Source organism: Bos javanicus, chromosome 17 (assembly GCF_032452875.1).
Source record: "Bos javanicus breed banteng chromosome 17, ARS-OSU_banteng_1.0, whole genome shotgun sequence".
In the NCBI taxonomy this organism is placed as follows: Eukaryota; Metazoa; Chordata; class Mammalia; order Artiodactyla; family Bovidae; genus Bos; species Bos javanicus.
The window spans coordinates 10,487,825-10,514,075 of NC_083884.1; the positions used below are offsets into that span (position 1 = coordinate 10,487,825).

Sequence of the window (26,251 nt, forward strand, 5' to 3'; positions counted from 1 at the left end):
ATTCATGGGGTTGCAGAGTCGGACACGACTGAGCGACTGATCTGATCTGATAAATGAGCAAATAGCATGTGCAATTGAGAAATGAAAGTAAGAGCAATTTCATACTCAAGACTATTAATACCACAAGATGAATTTTTCTCATCTTCATCTTCCAAAAATGAAAGTTCTCAGTGACTTTATTTTTCAGAGTTAAAGCATCAGTACTTATTGGCTGTAGTGAACAAAAGCAAACGTGTAAGTGGATTTTCAAAGGGAGCATCTGTAGTTTACGCTCTGCCCTCCATCTCCTCGCAGAATGCAGGCACAGGTTGCTCCCTGTGTCCATAAACTGTGTTCACGTGTGTCCTGGGAAAGATCACCTCCTTTGAGGTCCCAGAAGCACTTATTATGCTTACAGGTGCTGAATTTCAAAGTATTATTTTCAGTGAGATGTTTTTCATTTAATTAGAAAAAACTAGCAACTCTATAGGCCTTCCCTGGTGGCTCAGATGGTAAAGAATCTGCCTGCAATGCAGGAGACCCAGGTTCAGTCCCTGGGTTGGGAAGATCCCCTGGAGAAGGAAGTGGCACCCCACTCCAGTATTCTTGCCTGAGAATTCCATGCATGGAGGAGCCTGGCGGGCTACACTCCATGGGGTCTCAAAAGTCTGACATGACTGTGTGCGCATGCACACACACAGGCACGCTCTATACAAGGAAAGAAGAAAACATACTTCTTAATTTTCTCTTATTGAAGATAAAGGTGAATGTGACTTCTTCCCTTCGGAAGGTTGTGATCTTGTTTTGTATGTACAGCACTGTCCTCTTACCCGTCACACACACAAATCTGGGCACAGACCTGCCGGCAGGCTGTCTGGGTGGTCACGTGACAGTGCCTCAGTGGTCATGTGATCTTAGAGCAAAGAGAATAGGAAGTGCTTCTTTGCAGCATGTCCTCCCCCTGATAGACAGCTGGTTTCCCCAAGTGTCTTTGACATTGGAACTTGAATTTCTAATTTCAGCCCCAGCTTAGATTGTCTGTGTTTCTTCCAGTTGTCCTGAAAAATCAAAGTATATTTTCCTACCTCAGACGTATTGGCAAGTTAGGGTTCATAAAAACTTTGATGACAGGCCACAGGATAGTGTAGCATTGAGGTTAAGAGACAGGCATTGGAAGCAGACCTAGGTTTCTGCTCTTTCTCTGCCATGTATTTATTGTGTCCTTGGGCTAGTGATTAAATGTCCAATCTTCAGTCTCCACATCTGTGAAATGAGGATAATATAATGATTATGTCATAAGAGGTCATAAGATTGATGTCAAGATGAAGCAAGTTAATATAAGCAAAGTGCATTCTAACATACACCTGCTAAGCCAGTTACTCTCTTGTATATGTGTGTATACAGAGGTTAACCATTATATAGCTGCCATATTCAGAGAAGGCAGTGGCACCCCACTCCAGTACTCTTGCCTGGCAAATCCCATGGACGGAGGAGCCTGGTAGGCTGCAGTCCATGGGTTCGCTAGGAGTCGGACACAACTGAGCAACTTCACTTTCACTTTTCACTTTCCTGCATTGGAGAAGGAAATGGCAACCCACTCCAGTGTTCTTGCCTGGAGAATCCCAGGGACGGGGGAGCCTGGTGGGCTGCTGTCTCTGGGGTTGCACAGAGTCAGACACAACTGAAGCGATGCAGCAGCAGCAGCAGCAGCAGCAGCTACCATATTTACTCATAAGGGATTCCCCAGTGGCTCAGTGGTAAAGAACTCTCCTGCAATACAGGAGATGCAGGAAATGCAGGTTCGATCCCTGGGTCAGGAAGATCCCCCAGAGAAGGAATTGGCAACCCATTCCAGTATTCTGGCTGGAAAAATCCCATGGACAAAGGAAGAGGAGCCTGGCAGGCTGCAGTCTGTGGGGTCACGCAGAGTCAGACACAACTGAACACACACACATATTGATCAATGCAGTAAGCCAGATGCAGTGTCAGTCTCAAAGTGTGAGCCTCATGACCTCAAAATAGCCTACGCCATCTAACCACGAAGGTGCTAAAGCTGATTTCCATTTTGAGAACTTACATGTCTGTATTCCTTCACCACAGTTCCAAAGGATGGCCTCAAAAGCCAGGCTGCGTTTGAAGAAATGAGGACAAATTACATCAAGGAGCTGAGAAAGATGGTAACGAAGTGTCCCAGCAACTCTGGGCAGAGCTGGCAGAGGTTCTACCAACTAACCAAGCTTCTGGACTCCATGCATGACGTAAGTAGAGCCTATTGGTGTCTGTCACCCACACACTGTGGGCCCAGAGAAACCGGAGAGCTGAGAAAGTTCTTGAGGCTTTGGGGAGAACAGGGGTATATTATCCACAGGAGGCAACGAGAGGTTAAAAACTGATCAGGGGACTTCCCCTTCAATCCAGTGATTAAGACTCTATACTTCCAATACAGTTCCATTCCTGGTCAGGGGACTAGGATCCCAACATTTTTCATTAAAAAAAAAAAAACACCTGATTAGGAAGAAAATTATTTTTTTCAGAATACCTTTGAAACAAACTTCATTTAAAGTGAAAGGTGTGGCTCTTTCCCCTCCTGAGCAGAGCGTAAGAGAAATGTGCACCATCGTGGCAAAACCCTGAGCTCGGGGCCAGAGAAGGAAGGGCCTCAGATTTGCTGCAGGTGTCAGGTCAGGTTTCTCATTTCTGCTGGCAACTTGGGAAATGTTTGGTTCATGGGAATGTTTGCTTTAGCATTGCATAAATAATTTCCATCTTCTACAACTGTTCATCTAATAACCCAGTCTTTCAAAAACATTATTAGTGGTCCAGGGCCAGCTGGGATCATCGCATTTTTTGCCAGATTCGGAATCTTATATTCACTGTTCTTCATAGGAGTCACCTTTCTTGTCTTGTGTAAATATGCAAAGTAAACTCTCGAGCTTGTTTCTAATTTACTGAGTTACAGATGTAGTCAAGGCGTTAGCACTTTCTACAAAATACTGATTCGGATAACTTGGTTTGTCATGCCACTTAAAATGTGCTTCTCATTTCATTTTGCAAGCAGTTTCTTCAGTTCTGGTTCGAAAAAAGTTGTACACGGTCATGCTAATTTAACATTTTTATATTTGCTTTCTTTTGGTACATTGATTCCCCAAGTTCAGCCCATGTGAGTTGGATAAGAAACCTTTTTCAACTATTTCCTTGTTGCTGAGGACAATGTTGACAGGCTTGATGACCAATATTATAATTGTGTTGCTACTGAAATAATGGTGCATCCTTTAGAGACTTGTCTATGCCACTGGAATGGTATGTCTTTTGGGGTTGGTTGATAAAAGAATGTCGCTTTCCAGGGTTTTACACTGAAGACCCAGTGCATATCACACTGGCCTTTACTTTCTCTGAACATTTCACGTGATAAGAGTCAAATTCCCACAAGGTGAATTCAGTGATAGATAGTTGGACTAGTTATCAGTGGCCTCAAAGCACGACTTACTGGAAAATCTCAGAGATAATAAATGATGGGCTACAAGACTTTGGGGAACACAGCCAACAGTGCTCTTCACAACTCTCACAAAAGGGAGTAAAGGAAAGTAGAGCATGAGGCAGGGTCATCCACCCAAGAATCAGGAGCACTGTTAACACTCTCCTGTTGGTTTTGTTGAAAGCCTTTCTTAGTGGAGCTGTTGCAGAAAGGGGGACTCCTTCCAGGATCGAGGGGCTTCCCTTGTACCTCAGTCGATAAAGAATCTGCCTGCAATGCAGGAGACCTGGGTTCCATCCCTGGGTTGGGAAGATCCCCTGGAGAAGGAAATGGCAACCCACTCCAGTATCCTTGCCTAGAAAATCTCATGGACAGAGGAGCCTCATGGGCTGCAGCCCATGGGGTCGCAAAGAGTCAGACACGACTGAGCGACTAACCCTTCCTTCCTTCCTGGATCGAGAGGGGGCTCTTGTCTGACACTCAGAAATGAATTATCCAAAGACACACACGTGCTGACAAAGCCAGAGACTTTATTGGGAAGGGGTGCCTGGGTGGAGAGCAGGAGGGTAAGGGAACCCAGGAGGACTGTTCTGCCACGTTGCTTGAAGTCTTGGGTTTTATAGTAATGGGGTTAGTTCCCAGGTTGTCTCTGGCCAGTTATTCTTTATTTTGACTCAGGGTCCTTCTTGGTGGCGTGCACCTCATTCAGCCAAGATGGATTCCAGCGAGGAGGATTCTGGAAGGTTGTTAGGACGTGAGGCATCTCCTTTTGACCTTTCCCAAACGCTTCCAGTTGGTGGTGGCTTGTTAGTTCCATGTTCCTTAACAGGCCCTCCTGTTGTAAAATAACTCATCCACATAGTTAGCATGGTGGCTTCCCAGAGTGGGCCGTTTCAGTCAGCATTTCTCCTAACAGACCTGGGCTGGGAGCAGGGGCCAGGGAGCAGAAGGTGTGGTTCTTTCTTGATGAATCATGTTATTCATGCAAATGATTGGCAGGCACAAGTGCAGTTGTAAAATGAGTGTGTAATTGGCATCAGGTAATCTCATGAAAAAGATACACTTTGAAGTACTTTGCGTATAATGAGACTCAACAACAGAAGTTAAAACTTGTTTATCTACAGCCTTAAGGAATCTCAATGCCTTTGGGAATCTCAGTGCACAGTGGGATGGTGAAAACCCCCAGAGGCCACACCAGTAGTCAGGGTGTCAAACTGTCCTCCACTGGCTTGTTTTTAGCACCAGCTTATTGAGCTGCTTGCCAGTGGCTACTCAGTAAGCAATAGCCAAGTGTCTAAGTTATAAATGATGATTTTCTGCCAGATCCCCCCAAAGCAAATCAGTGTCTTGTTCAGTCACTAAGTCATGTGTGACTCTTTGCTGCCCCGTGGGCTGCAGCATGCTAGGCTCCTCTGGCCTTCACTGCCTCCCAGAGTTTGCTCAGATTCATGACCTTTGAGTCGGTGATGCTATCTGACCATCTATCCTCTGCTCCTCCCTTTCCCTTTTGCCTTCCCAGCATCAAGATCTTTTCCAATGAATCGGCTCTTCATATCAGGTGACCATAGTAATGGAACTTTGGCATCAGTCCTTCCTATGAATATGTTTTCAGTATTTTTTTATTACAGTGAAATTGATACAAAATAAGCTGAACATACTTAAAGCGTACCGTTTGGGATGTTTGAGACATGTATACACCCATGAAACAATGATTGAAATCAAGAGAGCAGACATCCCCATCACTCCAGAAGTTTTCTTGCGCCCTTTTAAAAAATCAGAAGTATACTTGATTTACACTGTTGTTGATTTCTGCTGTACAGCAGACTGCCTCAGTTATACATATATATATATTCTTTTCCATTATCTTTTATTGCAGACTACTGAATATGGTTCCCTGTGCTGTATGGTAGACTTTGTTGTTCATCCATCAGCTGTCCTGCTGCCTCCTCCTCCTCAGTTGCTTTCTGGATTGCTTTCTGGCAGTGTAGATTGGTTGATATATGTTAGTGTTTCATACCCATGGAATCATACAGTATTATAGTATGTAGTCTGCTGTATCTGGCTTCCTTCGCTTGACATAAGATTTGGGGACTCATCCATGCTGTTGCCATATAGCAATACTTCATTCCTACTTATTGCTGACTGACCTCCCGTTGTGAAGATATTCTACAGTTTGGTGGTCCCGTCGCCCATTGATGGACATTTGGATTGTTTCCAGATTAGGGACAGTTTCAGAGTAAGTTGGGCTTCCTTGGTAGCTCAGCTGGTAAAGAATCTGCCTGCAATGCAGGAGACTCCAGTTCAATTCCTGGGTTGGGAAGATCCCCTGAAGAAGGGATAGGCTACCCATTCCAGTATTCTCGAGCTTCCCTGGTGGCTCAGACAGTAAAGAATCCTCCTGCAATGCAGGAGACCTGGGTTTGATCCCTGGGTTAGGAAGATCCCCTTGGAGGAGGGCATGGCAACCCACTCCAGTATTCTTGCCTGGAGAATCCCCATGGACAAAGGAGCCTGGCGGGCTACAGTCCATGGGGTTTCAAAGAGTCAGACACGACTGAGCAACTAAGTACACACACGAAGTTGTGCATTATGTATATGTCTATATATGGACACCACTTTCTTTTTCTTGAGTGAATAACTGGCGGCCATGGAAGACCTGTGTCATATGGTAGGTGTATAACTATTTTCCAAAGTGGCTGCATAGTTGTACAATCCCTCAAGAAGTGTGTGTGAATACAGGTTGCCCCATATCCTTGCTGACATGCAGTATCATTAGTCTTTTTAGTTTTAGCCATTCTAATAGCTGTGTGGTGATGCCTCCCTGGAAAGTAAGTGTTAGTCGCTCAGTCGTGTGTCTGACTCTTTAGGACCCGTCTTTGTGACTGTAGCCCTCCAGGCTTCTCTGTCCATGGAATTTTTCCGGGCAAGAATACTGCAGTGGGTTACCATTTTCTATTCCAGGATAGAGTTGTTGAGAAGATAACAATAGTGGTTGGTTAGTCACTGAGTCATGTCCACTTCTCTGCAACCCCGTGGACTGTAGCCCGCCAGGCTCCTCTATCCATGGAATTTCCCAGGCAAGAATACTGGAGTGGATAGACATTTCCTTCTCCAGGGGATCTTCTGACCAGAGAGATCAAACCCTGAGTCTCCTGCATTGCAGCAGATTCTGTATTGTCTGAGCCACCAAGGAAGCCCCAAAGTCTCCCTATGGTTTTAATTTGCATTTCCTTCATCATTAATGGTCCTTTCTTATGCTTCTTTACCATCTCTGTGTCCTCTTTGCTGAAATATCTGTCCAACTATTTCTCATTTTTAAAAACTAGGATGTTTGCTTGTAGTTGGATTGTTGAGTTTTGAGAGTTCTTTGTATATTCTGGATATAATTCCTTTATAAGACATATAACTTGCAAGTATTTTCTCTCTGTGGCTTATCTTATCATTCTCTTATCAATGTCTTTTGAAGAGCAGGGATTTTCAGTTCTAAGAAAGTTCAGTTGATTATTTTTTCTTTCATGAATCATGTTTTTGGTTTTGTAGCTAAGAATTCCTTGTCAATGCCAACATCACAAAGCTTTTCTGTTTTGTTCTAGAGGTCATTGTCCTTCATTGACTGATATGTAGTATCTCAAAAACCATTTTTGTGTTGTTTTTGGTGGAAGGGTAGATCTAATCCACCTGACTCCACTTTTGCTGGGTGGAGAACATTCTTTGGGGAACCACTGGAATCACTTTAAGCCTAAAACCTTTCATTTTAAACAATCAGAGATGTTTGCCCTCAGAAGTAGCTTAACAGAAGCATCTTCAACGCTCTATTTATTAATATATTCCCATCCCAGACAGAACATTGAAAAACGCATTGTAAGTCTGGAGGGACCTTTCTAACATTCACGCTTACTCAGACTTGAGACTGCCTACAGCTTTTTCATTAGAGTAAATTAGTGAGTCAACATTTGTGGAATTTTCTTCCAGGGAACAAAGAGCTACAGGAGGACTGGCTCTGTACGCAGAGCCTCGTTCTGGTCACTTTGTGGAAAAAGAGCATGTGTTCCTGAGAGTCACACAGACAAGAACCCTGTGCCTGTAAATCCAAGTTCTGTTTAAGTAGCATGCCTAGTATGCCCAGCCTCGGGACGCACGTATCTGGGGACATGTGTACACACTTCTCAGGACATACGGTTTTCTCTCACATGGTGCACACATGTGTTGGCAGAACAGGGCCAGGGTGAGTGAAGGAACAGCGTCTGAAAGATCAGGTTGGCAGTCAAGTATTTGAACAGGTCAGCAACTTGAATGAATCCCAAACCCTCCGAACATCAGTCTCCCTCCCAAAAAAGGTTCAAAGAAAGCAGTTGTGGCCAGGCTTCTAGGGATGGGTGTGTTTTTGCATTCTAAATGGGTGTTATATGTAAAGCACACAGATTCCTTATTCTTCCAGAGAGAATTGAGAATTACTAGTCACTTTCTTCTCCAATGGCTCAGCAGGGAAAGATCTCCTGCAATGCAGGAGACAAAGGAGATGTGGGTTTGATCCCTGGGTTTGGATGATCACCTGGAGGAATACTGGAAATGGCACCCCACTCCACTATTCTTGCCTGGAAAATCCCATGGACAGAGGAGCCTGGTGGGCTACAGTCCATGTGGTCGCAAAGAGTTAGGCATGGCTGAGTGACATGGCTGAGCAACTCGGTACACACAGTCACTTTCTAGGTATTGCTAGGAGTGGCAGTTAATTTCCTATTAGTGAAGAAGGCACATTTCTCATGAATTTATTGGTAGCGTCTATTCATTCATGGAGATCAAGGCCTATTTATGCTATGATCAGGGTGTAGAACAGCTAGGGTTCTAGCTTGTTGTAAAGGTTAAAGGATGATATTAATAGTATTTCTCAGAAGCAAAATGTTACCCTTTCTCTGTTAAGTAGAATCAAGGCCATACTATTGTAATTGACTTTATTTCCGTGTACATAATACGTTGCCTCATGCCTAGCAAACCTGTGACTACAGAGGATACAAAATAACTATAGGACACCAACCTACCCCTCAAACTGCTTAGAGTCTAAAATGAGGCAGCTAGAACACTCCACAGGGCAGAAGGTAACTGTGGACAGAGCGATCTTTGAGAGCATACATGCCGCTCATTCATTCACGTGTCTGCGAGCCCCTCCTGTGTTCCAGGACGAGAGGTACAGATGGGGACAGAATACCTGTCTTTAGGTACCGCTTGCTCTTAAGGGAGAGCATCCTGTTCAAAAGGGGAAGCAGGGGGATCTGTTCAGATGCCTCAGTACCTGTGTTATTTCATGCCCTTCTAAAAACTCCCTGTAAGATAGGTATTATTCTCATTATTCCCATTCCTGTCCTTAGGATTCCCACTTGCTCTGATAGAGGAAGAGGTTCATCTAATTCAACAAATACATTAGTGTCTAAAAGTGGCAGGCATTGCAATGGAGGGAGAGAGACAAATCTGGCCTTGGGGAGCTTTCCGCGTGCTCAAGACCACCAACAACACCGTCCAGGGCGAGGGCTGGGAGCTCTGCAGACATGAGCACACTGGGCATTGTGTGCTCACGGATGTTTATTCTGAGTTGCTGGAAAACCTTGTTGGGTAGGTCTAGGAGCCAGTCGTGCTGGGCAGGGGTCATGGAAGGCTTCTGGAAGTGGAGTAAGGGTGTCTCAGAGAATCTTTATTTCTTGGAAGATGAGGCAGAGGTCCAGAGAGTGACTTCTCGGGGTCCCTAGGGAGCCAGTGACAGCTGGAACCCTCTGCCTGGTGCTCCCCATACCCGCCACGCGATGCAGGAGGGCCTCAGACTGCTGGCTGCCGCTGGGTCCCAGGCTGGGCTGCGTCTCCAGAGCTCAGAGAACGAGCAGGAGGAGTCCTACAAACGGCAGCTGCACTGCTCTCTGACTCTTCAGACGCGTTTGGCGCTTCCCTGGCAGCTTCTGGAATGCATCGTTTTGTGAGGCGCGGGGTTGCATCTGAAGGCAGTGAACCTGGTGTTATACTAAAACATCACATATGTTTAGCAGTTCCCAAAACCACATGTAGGGTCTGCCTCACCGTAGGCTGAGCTGGTTTCAGGGCGGAGGGGAGGTTTTCACCTCTGCTAATGATCATTAAACAGTAAACCGGGCTAAGAACCTACCCATTGCTGGGGTGGGTACCAGCGAGTCCCTGGGTGGGACCAGAAGGTCCTCTCTCTCTGTGATTGCTTTCTGTGGTGGCAGAAGGAAGGCTGCACAGCCCAGGTGGCTCTCAGAGCTAAGCTGCTCTTCTGCACGGGGGAGGCGGCACGATGGGAGCAGACACAGCGATATAGGACCCACCCCACGTGCACACCGGGAGACTCCCTTCTTTATGTGGAGAGGGTGTGAATTTCAGTTTCATGATCATCAACAGAAGAGATCGCTGCAAGCAGCCGTGTGTGTTAAATTATTCTGAGACCCCCGTTGCTCCTTTAATGAGCGGGTGCTTTCGTGTCAGGCAGCGATAGTGGCGATTTCCACCGTGACTGCACTCGAGGTGGTTTTGAGAGCGATGCAGATCCGCTGCTTCCCACACACTGAAGCATGCCAGCCCTAAGCCGGCTGGATCCACCATGTGAGCTGCCTGCCGCTTTCCTGCTGGTTCTGTTCCACGTCTTCGCGGTCAGTGTCCCCTCCAGAAAGGTTCTGAGGCCCACATCAGAATCTGCCACAAAATGATGACCACTGTGGACAACAGTAGAGCGTGGCCTCTGCTCCTCCACCAGCATTTCTCTTGGGCACTCCACTTACATTTCTTGGTCCTCGGTTTCTTCAGCTGTAAAATGGGAATAATACCCATCTTACTATATGGGAATTTTTGAAGCATGTGAAATAACACAGCCACAAGGTAACAAGCACCAAACAAATGTTCATCGTTTTGCTTCCACTTTTCCAGATTGGGTTTGCATTTCCCCAAACCATGTCTCTCGGAGAAGGCAATGGCACCCCACTCCAGTACTCTTGCCTGGAAAATCCCATAGACAGAGGAGCCTGGTAGGCTGCAGTCCATGGGGTCGCTAAGAGTCAGGCACAACTGAGCGACTTCACTTTCACTTTCACATTTGACTTTCATGCATTGGAGAAGCAAATGGCAACCCACTCCAGTGTTCTTGCCTGGAGAATCCCAGGGACGGCTGGGCCTTGGTGGGCTGCCGTCTATGGGGTCGCACAGAGTCAGACACGACTGAAGCAACTTAGCAGCAGCAAACCATGTCTCAGCACCACCAAAAAGAAAATCCATCAGGCTGTTTTAGTTAACTGTAAACAGAGACAAACAGGCATATGGCAGGGCCCTCAAGGGGGTAACAGTCTACAGTTGGCAAGACCCAGCAGGGACATGGGCAGAAAAAGCCATTCTGCATTGGGGGCAGTCATCCAGTGGTGAGTCCCATAGACTTCGGTCAGCATAGAAGCCTTTCCAGGTGCTTCCGCTCCCAGTGCCCTGATGTTGTTCAGTCACTAAGTTACGTCTGACTCTCTGTGATCCCGTGGACTGCAGCACACCAGGCTTCCTGGTCCTTCAGTATCTCCCAGAGTTTGCTCAAACTCATGTCCATTGAGTCGGTGATGCCATCCGACATCTCATCCTCTGATGTCCCCCTCTCCTCCCACCTTCAATCTTTCCCAGCAGCAGCGTCTTTTCCAACGAGTCAACTCCTCGCTTCAGGTACCCAAAGTATTGGAGCTTCAGCTTCAGTCCTTGCAATGAGTATTCGGAGTTGGTTTCCTTTAGGATGGACTGGGTGGATCTCCTTGCTGTCCAGGGGACTCTCAAGAGTCTTCTCCAGCACCGCAGTTTGAAAGCATCTGTTCTTTGGCGCTCAGCCTTCTTTATGGTCATGGTCCAGCTCTCACATCCATTCATGACTACTGCAGTGCTCTGTGCGTCCCGCCCTGTGCCAGGGGAGGCTGGTGTTGCTAAAACACACTGAATGTGCTACAGATGCTTCCTGACTCACTGACCAGATGAAAGATGTTGGTGATGGAGACAAGGAAGGATTGCTGTGAGGATCACCATTGCTGAAGGAAACCCCTTGGCCCGGTGTGGTCAGGATGCTGCTAGGAAGTAAAGCCTGGCCATACTGCCCCTGGGTCCTGGGGGGACACCTCCTTCTCTGCCCCTTGTTCAGGTGACAAGGAAATGAGACTGTTTGATACTACATGTGTAATAATAAGCTAAAGTACGGGCAACACCATCGCCGCCCCCCGCTGTGTGTGTGTGTGTGTGTGTGTGTGTAAGAGACCTCAGGCAAGATTTAAAGCCTTATTCTGTCTCCCAGGGGAAACAACCATTTAACACAGTTGTTAGCCATATTACACTGCCTTCTTCTTTAACGAGACCATGACTAAGAAAGACTCTAAATAAAGGCAGGGTTGTTTATGCCAGAGTCAGCAAAGTGAGCAAAGCCTTATCTTCCAGGGTACCAGGGAGGGGCCCAGACATACTCCTCCTGGAAAGCAAATAATCATAGGTGACGGTTTCAAATTAACTAGGAATTGACGAGGCAGAGCTCATCCTCTGTCTGTTTGGTGAGGCCAACAGGGTACTTACTAACCATTCGTGGCGTCTCTTTCTGCAGCCCTGTTTTGAGTTTGCCTTTAGAGAGTTCTCGTTTCAAGGGTGCGGTGGACTCAGACTGCTTGCCCTGGGTGCATTGTGCCAATGAGGGCTTATTTTCCTTTAAGAAAATTATTTTATGTTTGCATGACTGAAAAAAATGTATCACATGTATTTAAACATAAAGATGAGGGGAATGGGATAAAATAGGTCAGAATGTTCTGGGTTTTTTTCAATATTATGGATAAACAGGGAAAGGATGACTTTGGGTATGACGTGGAGAGGTCGGGGTGGCCTCGGGATGGGTGTGTTTCATGTGCTGGGAGCTGGGGCCACGGAGCACAGCTGGAAGGTGCGAGTTCCCGTGGACAAACAGGGAGTCCCTGCCCGTCGTACCGCCTTTGCTCGCCACGTTCATGGTTAAGGGCGCTGGTGCTCAGAGATCACTGTCGTATTTCTCCAGGCTCCCCTCTGGATGCCCCCTGAGGCTGTTGCTTGAGGTAGTCATACTTGTTGAACTTTCCTACTGCCACTTGTGCTTCTGGTGTCATATCCAAAAAAATCATTTGCCAAGACCAAGGTCAAGGAATTGACAGGTAGGCACAGGTGTATGGAAGCCTCCACTGGGCAAGGGACCTTGTTAATCCTGAGGATATAAGAGCAGCTGAGGGGGACTCAGTCTCTGCCCACAGAGTGTGTAGTCTGATAGGGAAGAGAGGAGACAAGTAAACTGGGCATTAGAGTGTGGCATGCTGGGTGCTTGAGGTCGACGGGTAAGGACCACGTGTGTCAGGGTAGGTGTACTGAAGGGGGAGTGTCAGGGTAGAGATGGTCCAGGGCATGAGATGAGGGAAGTGACTGCTAAGCTCAGTCCCAAAGACAAAGAAGGTGTTGGCCAGACAGACAGAGGGAAGTTAACCCAAGCCACAGGAGTTCCTATCCCAAGGGAGACAGCACATGGTGATTTTGAGAAATAGAAAATTCACTGTATCCAAGAGCGTCAGAGAGGAGCAGAGAGGATTAAGGATGGGGACAATGAAAAGGTCTGTAAACCACCTTGAGGTAGCTCATGAGGGATTCTGAGCACATCTGTAGAGTCGAGAGCTGTTCCTTCCAGTCTGGTAACCACTGGCCACAAGTGGCTGCTGCTGCTAAGTCACTTCAGTCGTGTCTGACTCTGTGTGACCCCATAGATGGCAGCCCACCAGGCTCCTCTGTCCCTGGGATTCTCCAGGAAAGAACACTGGAGTTGGTTGCCATTTCCTTCTCCAATGCATGAAAGTGAAAAGTGAAAGTGAAGTCACTCAGTCACGTCCGACCCTCAGCGACCCCATGGACTGCAGCCTTCCAGGCTCCTCCATCCATGGGATTTTCCAGGCAGGAGTACTGGAGTGGGGTGCCATTGCCTTCTCCAACAAGTGGCCACTGACATGTAAATAGAACTTAAAAAATTGATGTCCCACATTTGACGGGCTCAGCAGCCACATATGGCCAGTTGCCATGGCCGTATTGACAGTGCTGATCTAGAGGGTCTATTGGAGGAGAAGCAGAGGGCCAGTAAGGCTGCTGATCTGGTGGTCCAGGTAAGAGATGGAGACCAGGCGCTAAGGTGGAGCAGGGGCAAGGGGACCGCGGACATCTTCAGGTAGCGGAACGGACGGTTCTTGGTGGTGAATAGGACAGAGGGCTTGAGAGAGGAGGGCGGGGGTCTAAGATGACCCAGGATTTGGACGTAGGTTGTTGTGGGGCGGCAACGGCGCTGAGTGAGGAGATGTGGAGGAGGAGCTTTGTGAGGAGAGGCAATGGGCATATTTTGGACGTGCTGAGTTGAGGTGCCCTGAGGAATCCCAGGAGAGATGTCAGATGAGCTCAAGGCTCTGTGGAGATGAGGATGAGTGCTGATATAGCCTTGGGAGGTACAGCACATGGCTGTCCACGCAGCCCGGGGGTCAGTGGAGCTGCCCAGGCATCAGTGTGGCTGTGTGGTGGACAGAACCGAACCCCGAGGAAGAGACCCACCAAGGGGCCAAAACTAGGAGGGCGCCTGCAGAGAGTCTGGGCAGGAGCTGCTGCCAAAGTGAGATAAGGAGGCAAAGATACCGACAGGAGCCGGAAGAGAGTGTGTCCCTCACTGTGCAAACGCAGGGGTGGGGGCAGAAGGTGCCGACGGGCCAGTCAGCAAACAGACTGAAAACCGTTCAGTAGCCATAGCAACAAGGAGGTTATTGTGAGGAATAGCTGATTAATTCAACTAGGTTTCCAGTAACTCACCTCTCAGAAACCACAGAGTAAACAGGGACTCCGGGAAACTCAGGAAAAGGTCAAGGTGACATCCGGTAAAGCTCTTTAATAAAAACCACTTTAAGAAGACGGAACTCGGAGTCTTTCTGTGATGTGATGGCATGGATGTAAGATAAACGTTTCTGAATGTGGTTGAGAGAACTTGCAAAGGTTGTGTTTATGTATTTAAATACAACAAAGAAATCACAGTAGCTTAGCAAACTTTATAAAAAGCCCCCAAACAAATGATTATGGACCTAGACCCATGTCTGAATAATTTTTAATTAGTGAAGCTTTATTATGTATTACATACATACATATATATATATGTATATAATCACAGTAAACTGTGGAAAATTCTGAAAGAGATGGGAATACCAGACCACCTGACCTACCTCTTGAGAAACCTATATGCAGGTCAGGAAGCAACAGTTAGAACTGGACATGGAACAACAGACTGGTTCCAAATAGGAAAAGGAGTTCGTCAAGGCTGTATATTGTCACCCTGCTTATTTAACATATATGCAGAGTACATCATGAAAATGCTGGGCTGGAAGAAGCACAAGCTGGAATCAAGATTGCCAGGAGAAATATCAATAACCTCAGATATACAGATGACACCACCCTTATGGCAGAAAGTGAAAAGCCTCTTGATGAAAGTGAAAGAGGAGAGTGAAAAAGTTGGCTTAAAGCTCAACATTCAGAAAATGAAGATCATGGCATCTGGTCCCATCACTTGGGAAACAGATGGGGAAACATTGTCAGACTTTATTTTGGGGGGCTCCAAAATCACTGCAGATGGTGACTACAGCCATGAAATTAAAAGACGCTTACTCCTTGGAAGGAAAGTTATGACCAACCTAGATAGCATATTCAAAAGCAGAGACATTACTTTGCCAACAAAGGTCCGTCTAATCAAGGCTATGGTTTTTCCAGTAGTCATGTGTGGATGTGAGAGTTGGACTGTGAAGAAAGCTGAGCGCCGAAGAATTGATGCTTTTGAACTGTGGTGTTGGAGAAGACTCTTGAGAGTCCCTTGGACTGCAAGGAGATCCAACCAGTCCATTCTGAAGGAGATCAGTCCTGGGTATTCTTTGGAAGAAATGATGCTACAGCTGAAACTCCCAATACTTTGGCCACCTCATGTGAAGAGTTGACTCATTGGAAAAGACTCTGATGCTGAAAGGGATTGGGGGCAGGAGGAGAAGGGGACGACAGAGGATGAGATGTCTGGATGGCATCACTGACTTAATGGACGTGAGTCTGAGTGAACTCCGGGAGTTGGTGATGGACAGGGAGGCCTGGTGTGCTGCAATTCATGGGGTCGCAAAGAGGCGGACACTACTGAGTGACTGAACTGAACTGATATATATATAATGTACCATATACATGTATGTGTACTATTTATACACATGGATGGTGACAGACTGACAGGTAGGTAGATGGGTAGATGGTTGGATGAGTGTTCAGCCCTGAAGAGCTATAGATACACATGTGAGGATTTGGCCTCTAAGGCATCCATGATGCTTTGGAGCTGGTCTTGTTCTTCAAGTCATGATTTTATCATAAGGTTAGTCCTGAATCCTTTCTCACCATCACTTTCACATCTCAACATAATTATAATAACAGTAAATTTCCACTTGCAGTCACAGAACTTTATCTCCTTTGGTCATTTGTGTTTGCTCATGGCTTTCTATGGCTAACTTAATGTAAAATCTGGGTTATCTCCAAATAATGTGAAATGATTTAACGATGTGAGTGTTTTAATTTAATGATGTGAAATGTTTAAATGTTTTCAGTGGCTAAGTTTAGACTATTTCAGACAGTGCTTACCAACTGCCGATCAATCGCCTGGCAACATTTTGATGCAGTTGAACTTGACTTTAGAGAAATGAGGAAAAAATCTTCAATATGAGAGCTTGTCATTCCTGTTTTTTTAAATGATGGTAAAAGGGGAGGAGCTAAGATGGCAGAGGAGTAGGACGGGGAGAACACTTTCTCCCCCACAAATTCATCAAAAGAACATTTAAACGCCGAGTAAATTCCACAAAACAACTTCTGAAAGCTGGCAGAGGACATCAGGCACCCAGAAAAGCAACCCAAGTCTTCGAAAGGAGAGAGAAGAAATACAGCTCCACTCACCAGAACACCAACACAAGCTTCCCTAACCAAGAAACCTTGACAAGCCACCTGTACAAACCCACACAGAGCAAGGAAATGCCACAATAAAGAGAACTCCACAAACTGCCAGAATACAGAAAGGACACCCCAAACTCAGCAATTTAAACAAGATGAAGAGACAGAGGAATACCCAGCAGACAAAGGAACAGGATAAAAGCCCACAAAACCAAACAAAAGAGGAAGAGATAGGGAATCTACCTAATAAAGAATTCCGAATAATGATAGTGAATTTGATCCAAAATCTTGAAATCAAAATGGAATCACAGATAAATAGCTTGGAGACAAAGATTGAGAAGATGCAAGAAAGGTTTAACAAGGACCTAGAAGAAATAAAAGAGAGTCAGTGTAAAATGAATAATGCAATAAATGAAATTAAAAACACTCTGGAGGCAGCAAATAGTAGAATAACAGAGGCAGAAGATAGGATTAGTGAATTAGAAGATAGAATGGTAGAAATAAATGAATCAGAGAGGATAAAAGAAAGACGAATTAAAAGAAATGAGGACAATCTCAGAGACCTCCAGGACAATATTAAACGCTACAACATTCGAATCATAGGGGTCCCAGAAGAAGAAGACAAAAAGAAAGACCATGAGAAAATACTTGAGGAGATAATAGTTGAAAACTTCCCTAAAATGGGGAAGGAAATAATCACCCAAGTCCAAGAAACCCAGAGAGTGCCAAACAGGATAAACCCAAGGCGAAACACCCCAAGACACATAGTAATCAAATTAACAAAGATCAAACACAAAGAACAAATATTAAAAGCAGCAAGGGAAAAACAACAAATAACACACAAGGGAATTCCCATTAGGATAACAGCTGATCTTTCAATAGAAACTCTTCAAGCCAGGAGGGAATGGCAAGACATACTTAAAGCGATGAAAGAAAATAACCTACAGCCCAGATTATTGTACCCAGCAAGGATCTCATTCAAATATGAAGGAGAAATCAAAAGCTTTTCAGACAAGCAAAAGCTGAGAGAATTCAGCACCACCAAACCAGCTCTCCAACAAATACTAAAGGATATTCTCTAGACAGGAAACACAAAAACAGTGTATAAACTCGAACCCAAAACAATAAAGTAAATGGCAACGGGATCATACTTATCAGTAATTACCTTAAATGATGGTAAAATAGGCACACATAAAATTGACCGCTTTGGCCATTCCTGGCTGTCGGGCTGAGTAATGCTAAGCACGTTCACGCTGTCGTGCAGCCGTTTCCAGAACTCTTCATCTTGCAGAACTGAAGCTCCGTGCCTGTTAACTCCTGTCTCCCCTCCCCAGCCCAGAACCACCACCGTTCCACTTCCTCTCTGCACCTGACTAGGCGCCTCATCTCTGTGGACGCACACAGTCTTTGTCTTTTTGAGACTGGTTTATTTCACTTAGTATTAATGTTATATCCTCCATTGTCATACACGTTGCAGCGTGTGTCAGAATTCCCATTTTAAGGTAGATAATAATCTGCTCTGTGTATAAACCATATTTTGTCCGCTCATCCACCAATGACGACTTGCTTTACCTCTTGGATATTATGAATAATGCCACCATAGACATGGGTGTGCAAGTTATCTCTTTGACACTCTTTTGGAGGTGTAGATCTAGAAATAGAATTGCTGGTCATGTGATGGTTCTGTGTTTAATTTGTTGAGGAATTGCCACACTATTATGCAGTTTCTTATCTTCCCATTAACTGGGCACAGAGTTCCAGCTTCTGTACTTCCTCACCAGCACTTGTTATTTGTTGGGTTTTTTGTTGTTGTTGTTGTTGTTTTGATAGTGGCCATTCTAACAGGTTTTCATGTAGTATCTCATTGTAGTATTAGTTTGCATTTCTCTAATGGTTAGTGATAATTGAGCATCTTTCCATGTGCTTATTGGCCGTTTGTATGTCTTCTTTGGTGAATTGCCCTTTTTTTTACCCATTTTTTAGAAACTGGTTGCTTTTCTATTGTTGTAGGATTCTTTATATATTGTGCATCAGTTCAGTTCAGTCGCTCAGTTGTGTCCGACTCTGTGACCCCATGGACTGCAGCATGCTAGGATTTCCTGTCCATCACCAACTCCCGGAGCTTACTCACACTCATGTCCATCAAGTTGGTGATGCCATCCAACCATCTCATCCTCTGGTGTCCCCTTCTCCTCCCACCTTCAGTCTTTCCCAGCATCAGGGTCTTTTCAAATGAGTCAGTTATTCACATCAGTTGGCCAAAGTATTGGAGTTTCAGCTTCAGCAACAGTCCTTCCAGTGAATATTCAGGACTGATTTCCTTTAGGATGGACTGGTTGGATCTCCTTGCAGTCCAATGGACTCTCAAGACTCTTCTCCAAAGAAAAAGAGTCTTCTCCAACACCACAGTTCAAAAGCATTAATTCTTTGCCGCTCAGCTTTCTTTATGGTCCAACTCTCATATCCATACATGACTACCGGAAAAACCATAGCTTTGACTAGACGGACCTTTGTTGGCAAAGTAATGTTTCTGCTTTTTATTATGCTGTCTAGGTTGGTCATAGCTTTTCTTCCAAGGAGCAAGTGTCTTAATTTCTTGGCTGCACTCACCATCTGCAGTGATTTTGGAGCCCAAGAAAATAAAGTGTCTTGCTGTTTTCATTGTTTCTCCATCTATTTGCCATAAAGTGATGGGACTGGGTGCCATGATCTTAGTTTTCTGAATGTTGAGTTTTAAGCCAACTTTTTCGCTCTCATCTTTCACTTTCACTAGAGGTTCTTTAGTTCTTCTTTACTTTCTGCCGTAAGGGTGGTGTCATCTGCATATCTGAGGTTATTGATATTTCTCCCAGCAGTTTCAGTTACAGGTTGTTTGCAAATGTTTTCTACAATTCCATGGGGGTTTTGTCTTGGTGTCAGAAATCTTTCTCCTATACATTTATAATGATAACAGACTAGTAGTTTGCTTATTAATCCTTGACTGGCAGAATGAAAGGTTATGTCTGATACCAATTTATTTAAAGGAGGAGGGGAAGCACTTTTCTTATCATAGCCATTTCTTTGGCTTCATTATTCATTTCATACATTTCCTAAGTCTACCCACAGAACATGCGCCCTTGTTCACAGCTAGTTTTGAAACTCCGTAAGAGAAGAACATCCTGTAGGAATGCTGGGGATAAGTACAGACCTTGCCTTGTTTAGAGAGGTTAGGGGAATTGTGCATTCCATTTCCATCTGACCCCGTGAGATTTATGATGCTATAGGGTAAGCTTTCAGGGAAAAAAAACCTCAGCTAGAAAGAGCCACTGAGGGTCTGGGAAAATGTCCTCATAGAAAATCACATTTGACAAAGAGGAATCTTGTCCTAATCCGAAATCTACCTAGGGAAGCTTTTGGAAAACTATGTCATTGTCTAACACCTGTGTCCATAAATCCCCCCCTCTTAGGCGACCTAAATCCCTCTTCTTACATATAAAATAATTCTATAATGCCTGGGATTTACCTAGTGCCTTTTTTCCTCAGTCCTGTCTATAAATCCTTCTAATAACTTCATGAGGCAAGGATGTGTAAATATTACTATTTACACTTAATTACCTCATCTTAACTCCTTTCTCTATGAAAAGAGAATAATAGTAATATTTACTCAATTTTTTTTACCCTTTTTATAGAGAAAAGAAGGCAAGGAGTGATTAAGTGGGTTTTCGCTGGTTCATGAGAGAAGCAGGCCCAGAAGGCAGGAAAGAAGGGAGGAGAAGCCCCCGCAGGGGACATGAGTGCAGAGCCAGCCCTGCACCTGGCTTAGCCCTCCCGCCCCCGGTAGCTTTGCTCTCCCTGCGGGGCCCTCACACAAAAAAGGGCCTCCGTCTTGGCTTAATGGTCTACTGTTGCCATCTTGAAATTCTTAGCAAACTTTGAACAAGGGACCCCGTGTTTTCTGGCACTGGCTCCACAAACAGCGCAGCCTGTCCCAGGCATAATAGAATCTGTTTATGATCCTGTTGATCAGAGGAGATGGTGAGTGTGAAGAGAATTTTGCAGCCTGTGGTAAACTGTGCACGAGTGCCTATGAAGGAAGCAGGGGTCAGAGAGGCAGAAAGCGTCAGTAAAGCAGGGCATGAGGACTGAAGGGAGTGAGGGAAACCAGTGCACGGGAAAGGAACCTTAAAACTAAGATCATTTTAGGAACCTCTGCCTGCAGTGTGAGACACTTAGATTCTCACGGATCCCTGGGTTGGGAAGATCCCCTGGAGAAGGGAATGACTACCCACTCCAGTATTCATGGGGTCGCAAAGAGTCAGACATAATTGAGTGACTTTCACTGGTGGTCCGGTGGTTAAGACTTTACCTTCTAACACAGGGAGTGCAGGTTCAACCCGTGGTCAGGGAATGAAGATCCCACATGCTGAGGGGCGTGGTCAAAAAGTAAAACAAACAGAAAACCTGAGATCATTTTAAAAACTGGGAGGATGCCACTGGATCACTTTTATTTATGAAGGTCATGGTTCGTGGGACTAGAAAGTGTATAGTGTTTCACACACACAGCCGGTCATCCTTACTTGCAGATTCTGTATTTACGAATTTTCCTGCTAATTAAAATGTATTTTAACCCCTCAAATCAGTAATTCTCAGGGCACTTTCACAGTCATTCACAGACATGCACAGAGCAGTGGGAACTTCAGGTCACCCCCAAGGAGCATGCACCCAACAAGGCCAAATAATAAGCTGCCTTCTTATCTCACTCTTGGTACAGTGAGTGAGTGTCCTTTGGGTGGACTGTTCAATGCCACTGTTTTTTTGGATTTTGGTTGGTGATCTTGCTGTCTACAGTTGCCCCCAGATGTACTGCTCACACACCGTCTTGTGCAGTTCCGTACAAGGAGTCTGCAGTATGCCTTATGGAGATGATAAGTGTGTTCACCAAGCTTTGTTCAGGTGTGAGTTATAATAATGCTCTTGACCATGAGTTTAATGTGAAGGAATCAGCAATATACATGGAATCAGTTGTCTTTAAACAGTTATATGGCTTCCCAGATGGCACAGTGGTGAAGAATCCACCTGCTAATGCAGGAGGTGCAAGAGACGAAAGGTCGATCCCTGGGTCGGGAAGATCCCCTGGAGAAGGAAACGGCAACCCACTTCAGTATTCTTGCCTGGGAAATCCCGTGGACAGAGGAGCTTGCTGGGCTACAGTCCATGGGGGTCTCAAAGGGTCAGATACAACTGAATGCACACACAGAGACTTAATAAAACAAGATTATGTATTGATAGTTTAATGTTGTGACCAGTAGCTCATGGGAACCTGATCCTCTATATCCCTGGGAGCAAAGGGTCTGTAGTCACTGATTCACTCCTGGCAGTGACTTTATAGGATATAACTACTGAGAACAATTAGAATCAACTGTAAATGTGTGTAACCCACATGACATGAGTGATGAGAGCTCTCCACTTATATGAAAAATTCTGGATCCTTTAAGCTGGGCCATGTCTTCGGTTCCCTAGTTTATCCCCTTTATGGACAAGGATTCTTCCTAAAGCATTTCTTAAAGGCTTAGAGAATCTATGTAATACTTGAAACACCAGATCCAGCCAGAACCATATCACTTGATTCACAGACTTTTCCCCCCACATTTAATGTTTCTGAAATCAGGAAACATTTTATACTGGATTTATTTGACTAACAACCAAAGCCTGTTCTCCCAGAGCCATTACTGAATCCCTGGTGCTCTTTCCAGTCTAGATCCGGCAGACTTTTTTCCATAAAGGACCAGGTAATAAATGCCACAGGCTTTGTGGGTCCCATGGCCTTTGCCATCTTCATCTAAATGAAGGAGCATGGCTGGGTTCCAGTAAACTTTCTCATATAAATTTCACATGTCACAAATATTCTTTAGGTTTTTTTTTCCAACTGTTTAAAAGTATAAAAAACAAATGAAAAATTCTTACAGACACCATTATTAGGTCAGGTTTACCCTGGAGGCCATAATTACCGATTCATTCAGTGGCCTCATAGAATAAAAGGGATAAATTCAGCCACCTTGGTGTCTACTGGCAAGTCCCTATTTGGATTAGAAGAGGCCTTTGGTCCTTAGCCAGTGGTGTCTGCCTCTTGTTACTCAGTGATCCTTTGCTTTCAGAGACTGAAATAAGGATTTAATTGCTTCATCTTGATGTAACCAGATATTAAAGTTGGTAACTTATAAATATGAATTGGTTTAGATTTTTACACTGCTCCATGGAGCGTGTATTTCCAAGAGGGATCTAGGAAATATTGAAAACAAAAGTAGCAAAAGTTCATACTTCTATATACAGTAACATGCCAATGCATTTCACACACAACCCTTTCATTAGATTTCCTTTGTTCAGCAATGTTCTAATTACCCCTTTATCTTTAAGCTCTACTTTCTGCTTTTCCATTGTGTCATTTTTCTTTGTGGTTTTCATACGTACAATAGACCTTATTCACAAGAAGGCGGAGCTGCGATCTAGAACGAGGCTAGTAATACAAGGAAAGTTAAACAGGGTGGAAATTAAATAAATTTAAGGACAAAAAAAATCAGAAGGAAATTGAACCCATCTTGCTTTAGCACAGCATCCAAATAACATATTTTGAAGATTGAATATTCATCACTGACCAGAGATGGATGCCTGGTGTTGAATTTATTATAAAAACGGTGATGAGAAATGAATTCAGATGTAGCCTCAGATAACAGTCAGATACTAATGGGATGGGGGCAGCGGAGAGTGCTCAGAAATGCCCTTGGCTTCTCATGACCTGCTTCTGACCCCCGCAGCCAGCCCGTTCCTGGGCACCTGGTGTGGCCCAGCTGCTCGAGCCCGTACCATCCTAGACTCGGGAGCCGGCCCTCTGAGGCCATGCGGGACGACCCTGCCTCTCTCCCTCGTCAGGCAGCTGGGCCTCTGGAAGCAGAGCCAGAGGTGCCCATTTGGCCTGAAGTCACCCTCACAGGGGGTCCACTTGTCTAGAATTTGCAGGCAGAGCTCACCACATGAGCAAGCAGCCTCATAGAGGCTTATCTCCTGCTTCTGGGACACACGTGAACCCAGATGCCTGTGTCCATGCAGGCTGGCCCTTGGCAGAGAAAGGCAGGTTTTTACAATAGGGAATCCAGATACCCCTCTTGCAGATGGCAGCTTTCCTACCAGTGGTAACTCAGAACCCCAGAACGTCCTGCTAAGTTCCCCAGATGCCTCCTGTAGGCTGAGAATTTAGTTGATATGCTCAGTATATTCACTTCTTAACTGGCCAGGAAATGCCTTTTGGTGAGTGTTTAAAAAATAGCCTTTCTAGATATTTTTCTGACCATATCTTTTTTTTTTTTTAAATATAGTTGATTTACAGTGTGTGTTTATTACTGCTATACAGCAGAATGATTCAGCTATATATATATACACACACACACACACACATATATACACACACACACATTCTTTTTTATTCTTTCCCATTATGGTTTATCTTAGAATATCAAATAGAATTCTCTGTGCTACAGAGTAGGACCTTGTTTATACACACACACACACACACACACACACACACACACACACACAAGTTTACATCTGCTAACCCCAACTTCCAACTCCATTCCAACCCCCCCCCCCTTAGAGACCATCAGTCTTGTTCTCTGTGTCTGTTTTTGTTCGTGTCATATTTCAGATTCCACATGTAAGTGATCATATGGTATTTGTCTTTCTCTCTGGGTTAATCTCATCTGATAATCTCTAGTTGCATCCACGTTGCTGCAGATGACATTATTTTGTCCTTTTTATGACTGATACTGCCTTGTGTATATGCACCACATCTTCCTGATCCATTCCTCTGTTGAACACTTAGGCTGTTTTCATGTCTTGGCTATTGTGAATAGTGCTGCTAGAACATAGGCGTGTATTTATCTTTTTGAATTCTAGTTTTCTCTGAATATATGCCCAGGAGTGGGATTGCTGAATCATACAGTAATTCTGTTTTTAATTTTTTGAGGAACCTCCATACTGTTTTCAACAGTGGCTGCACCAACTTACATTCCCACTAGTAGTGTAGGAGGGTTCCCTTGTCTCCACCCACTCTCCAGCATTGGTTATTTGTAGACTTTTTAGTGATCACCATTCTCACCAGTGTGAGGAGGTACTGACTACCCTCACTGTAGTCTGGATTTGCATTTCTCTGATAATTAGAGATGTTGAACAGCTTTCCTTATGCCTAATGGCTGTCTGTACTTCTTTGGGAAATGTTTATTTAGGTCTTCTGCCCATTTTTTTTAATCAGGTTGTTAAGTTTTTTGTTGTTTAGTTGTATGAGCTGTTTGTATGTTTTGGAAATGAAAGTCTTCATCATTTGCATTATGTGCAAATATTTTCTCCCATCCTGTATGTTGTCTTTTCATTTTGTTTATGGTTTCACTTGCTGTGCAAATCTTGTAAGTTTTATTAGATCCCACTTGTTTGTTTTTATTTCTGTTGCCTTGGGAGACTGACCTGTGGTATGATTTATTTCAGAAAACGTTTTGCCAATGATGTCTTTTAGGAGTTTTATGGTGTCACATCTTATGTTTAAGCCCTTAAGCCATTTAGAGTTTTTTTGTGTGTGTATGGTGGGAGGGTGTGTTCTAACTTCATTGGTTTATATCCAACAGTCCAACTTTTCCAAATCCACTTGGTGAACAGCCTTTTTCCCATTGTCTATTTTTCTCTTCGTTGAAGATTAATTGATCAAAGGTGTGTGTTTATTTCTGGACTCGGTCTTCTGTACCATCGATCCGTATGTTTGTTTTTGTGCCAATACAACGTTTTTTTGATTACTGTAGCCTTGTCGTATTGCTTGAAGTCTGGGAGAGTTATGTCTCTTTGTTTTTTTTTTTCTTCAGGATTCCTTTGGCAATTCTAGATCTTTTATGATTCCATATGAATTTTAAGATTATTCTAGTTCTGTGAACAATGTCATAGGTAATTTGTCAGGGATCACATTAAATCTGTAGAGTGCTTTGGGTAATATGTTCATTTTAACAATATTAATTCTTCCAAACCAAGAGCATCGCATATCTTTCCATTTCTTTGAATCATCTTCAGTTTCCTGTATCAGTTTTATGTTTCTCAGCATATAAGTCGTTCACTTCCTTGGTCAGGTTTATTCTAAGTATTTATTTTGGGTGGTTTGATTTTAAAAGTTATTGTTTTTATTTTTACATTCCCTTTATGATATTTTATTGTTGGTGTAAAGAAGTTTCTGTATGTTAATCATATATCCTACCACCTTGCTGATTTTCTTTATCAGCTCTAGTTTTTGTTGGAATCTGGGAAGCACCTAAGGGTTTTCTCTATATCATATCATCTTCATATGACAATTTTACCTCTTTCCTTCCAATTTGGATACATTTTATTTCTTTTTCTTATCTGATTGCTGTGGCTAGGACTTCTAGTACTGTGTTGAATAGAAGAGATGATAGTGGGCGTCCTTGACTTGTTCCAGATTTTAGCATGAAGGCTTTTCCCTTCAATACCACTGAGTATTATACTGGCTGTGGATTTGTCATAAATAGATTTTATCGTCTTGAGTATATGTTCCCTCTAAACCCACTTAGGTGAGAGTTTTTATCCTAAATGCATCCTTGAATTTTTTCAAATGCTTTTTCTGCACCTTTTGAGATGAACGTGTGGTTTTGTCATCTGTTGATGTGGTGTATCACATTGATTGATTTGCTTATGGTGACATTCTTGTGAACTTAGCAAGAATTCCACTTGCTCATGGTGTGTGATCTTTTTTATGTGTTACTGGATTCGAGT

The 26,251-nt window shown here is 44.3% G+C and overlaps 1 protein-coding gene across 5 annotated transcripts in view; it reads left to right on the forward strand.

Moving 5' to 3' along the window:
- NR3C2 (nuclear receptor subfamily 3 group C member 2) overlaps positions 1 to 26,251 on the forward strand; it is a 439,879-nt gene that overhangs the window by 394,375 nt on the left and 19,253 nt on the right. For all 5 annotated transcript variants that reach the window (XM_061384035.1, XM_061384031.1, XM_061384034.1 and 2 more), the window contains one exon: positions 2,080 to 2,237. In XM_061384035.1, the coding sequence (XP_061240019.1) occupies positions 2,080 to 2,237 (158 nt within the window). The remainder of the gene's footprint in view (positions 1 to 2,079; positions 2,238 to 26,251) is intronic.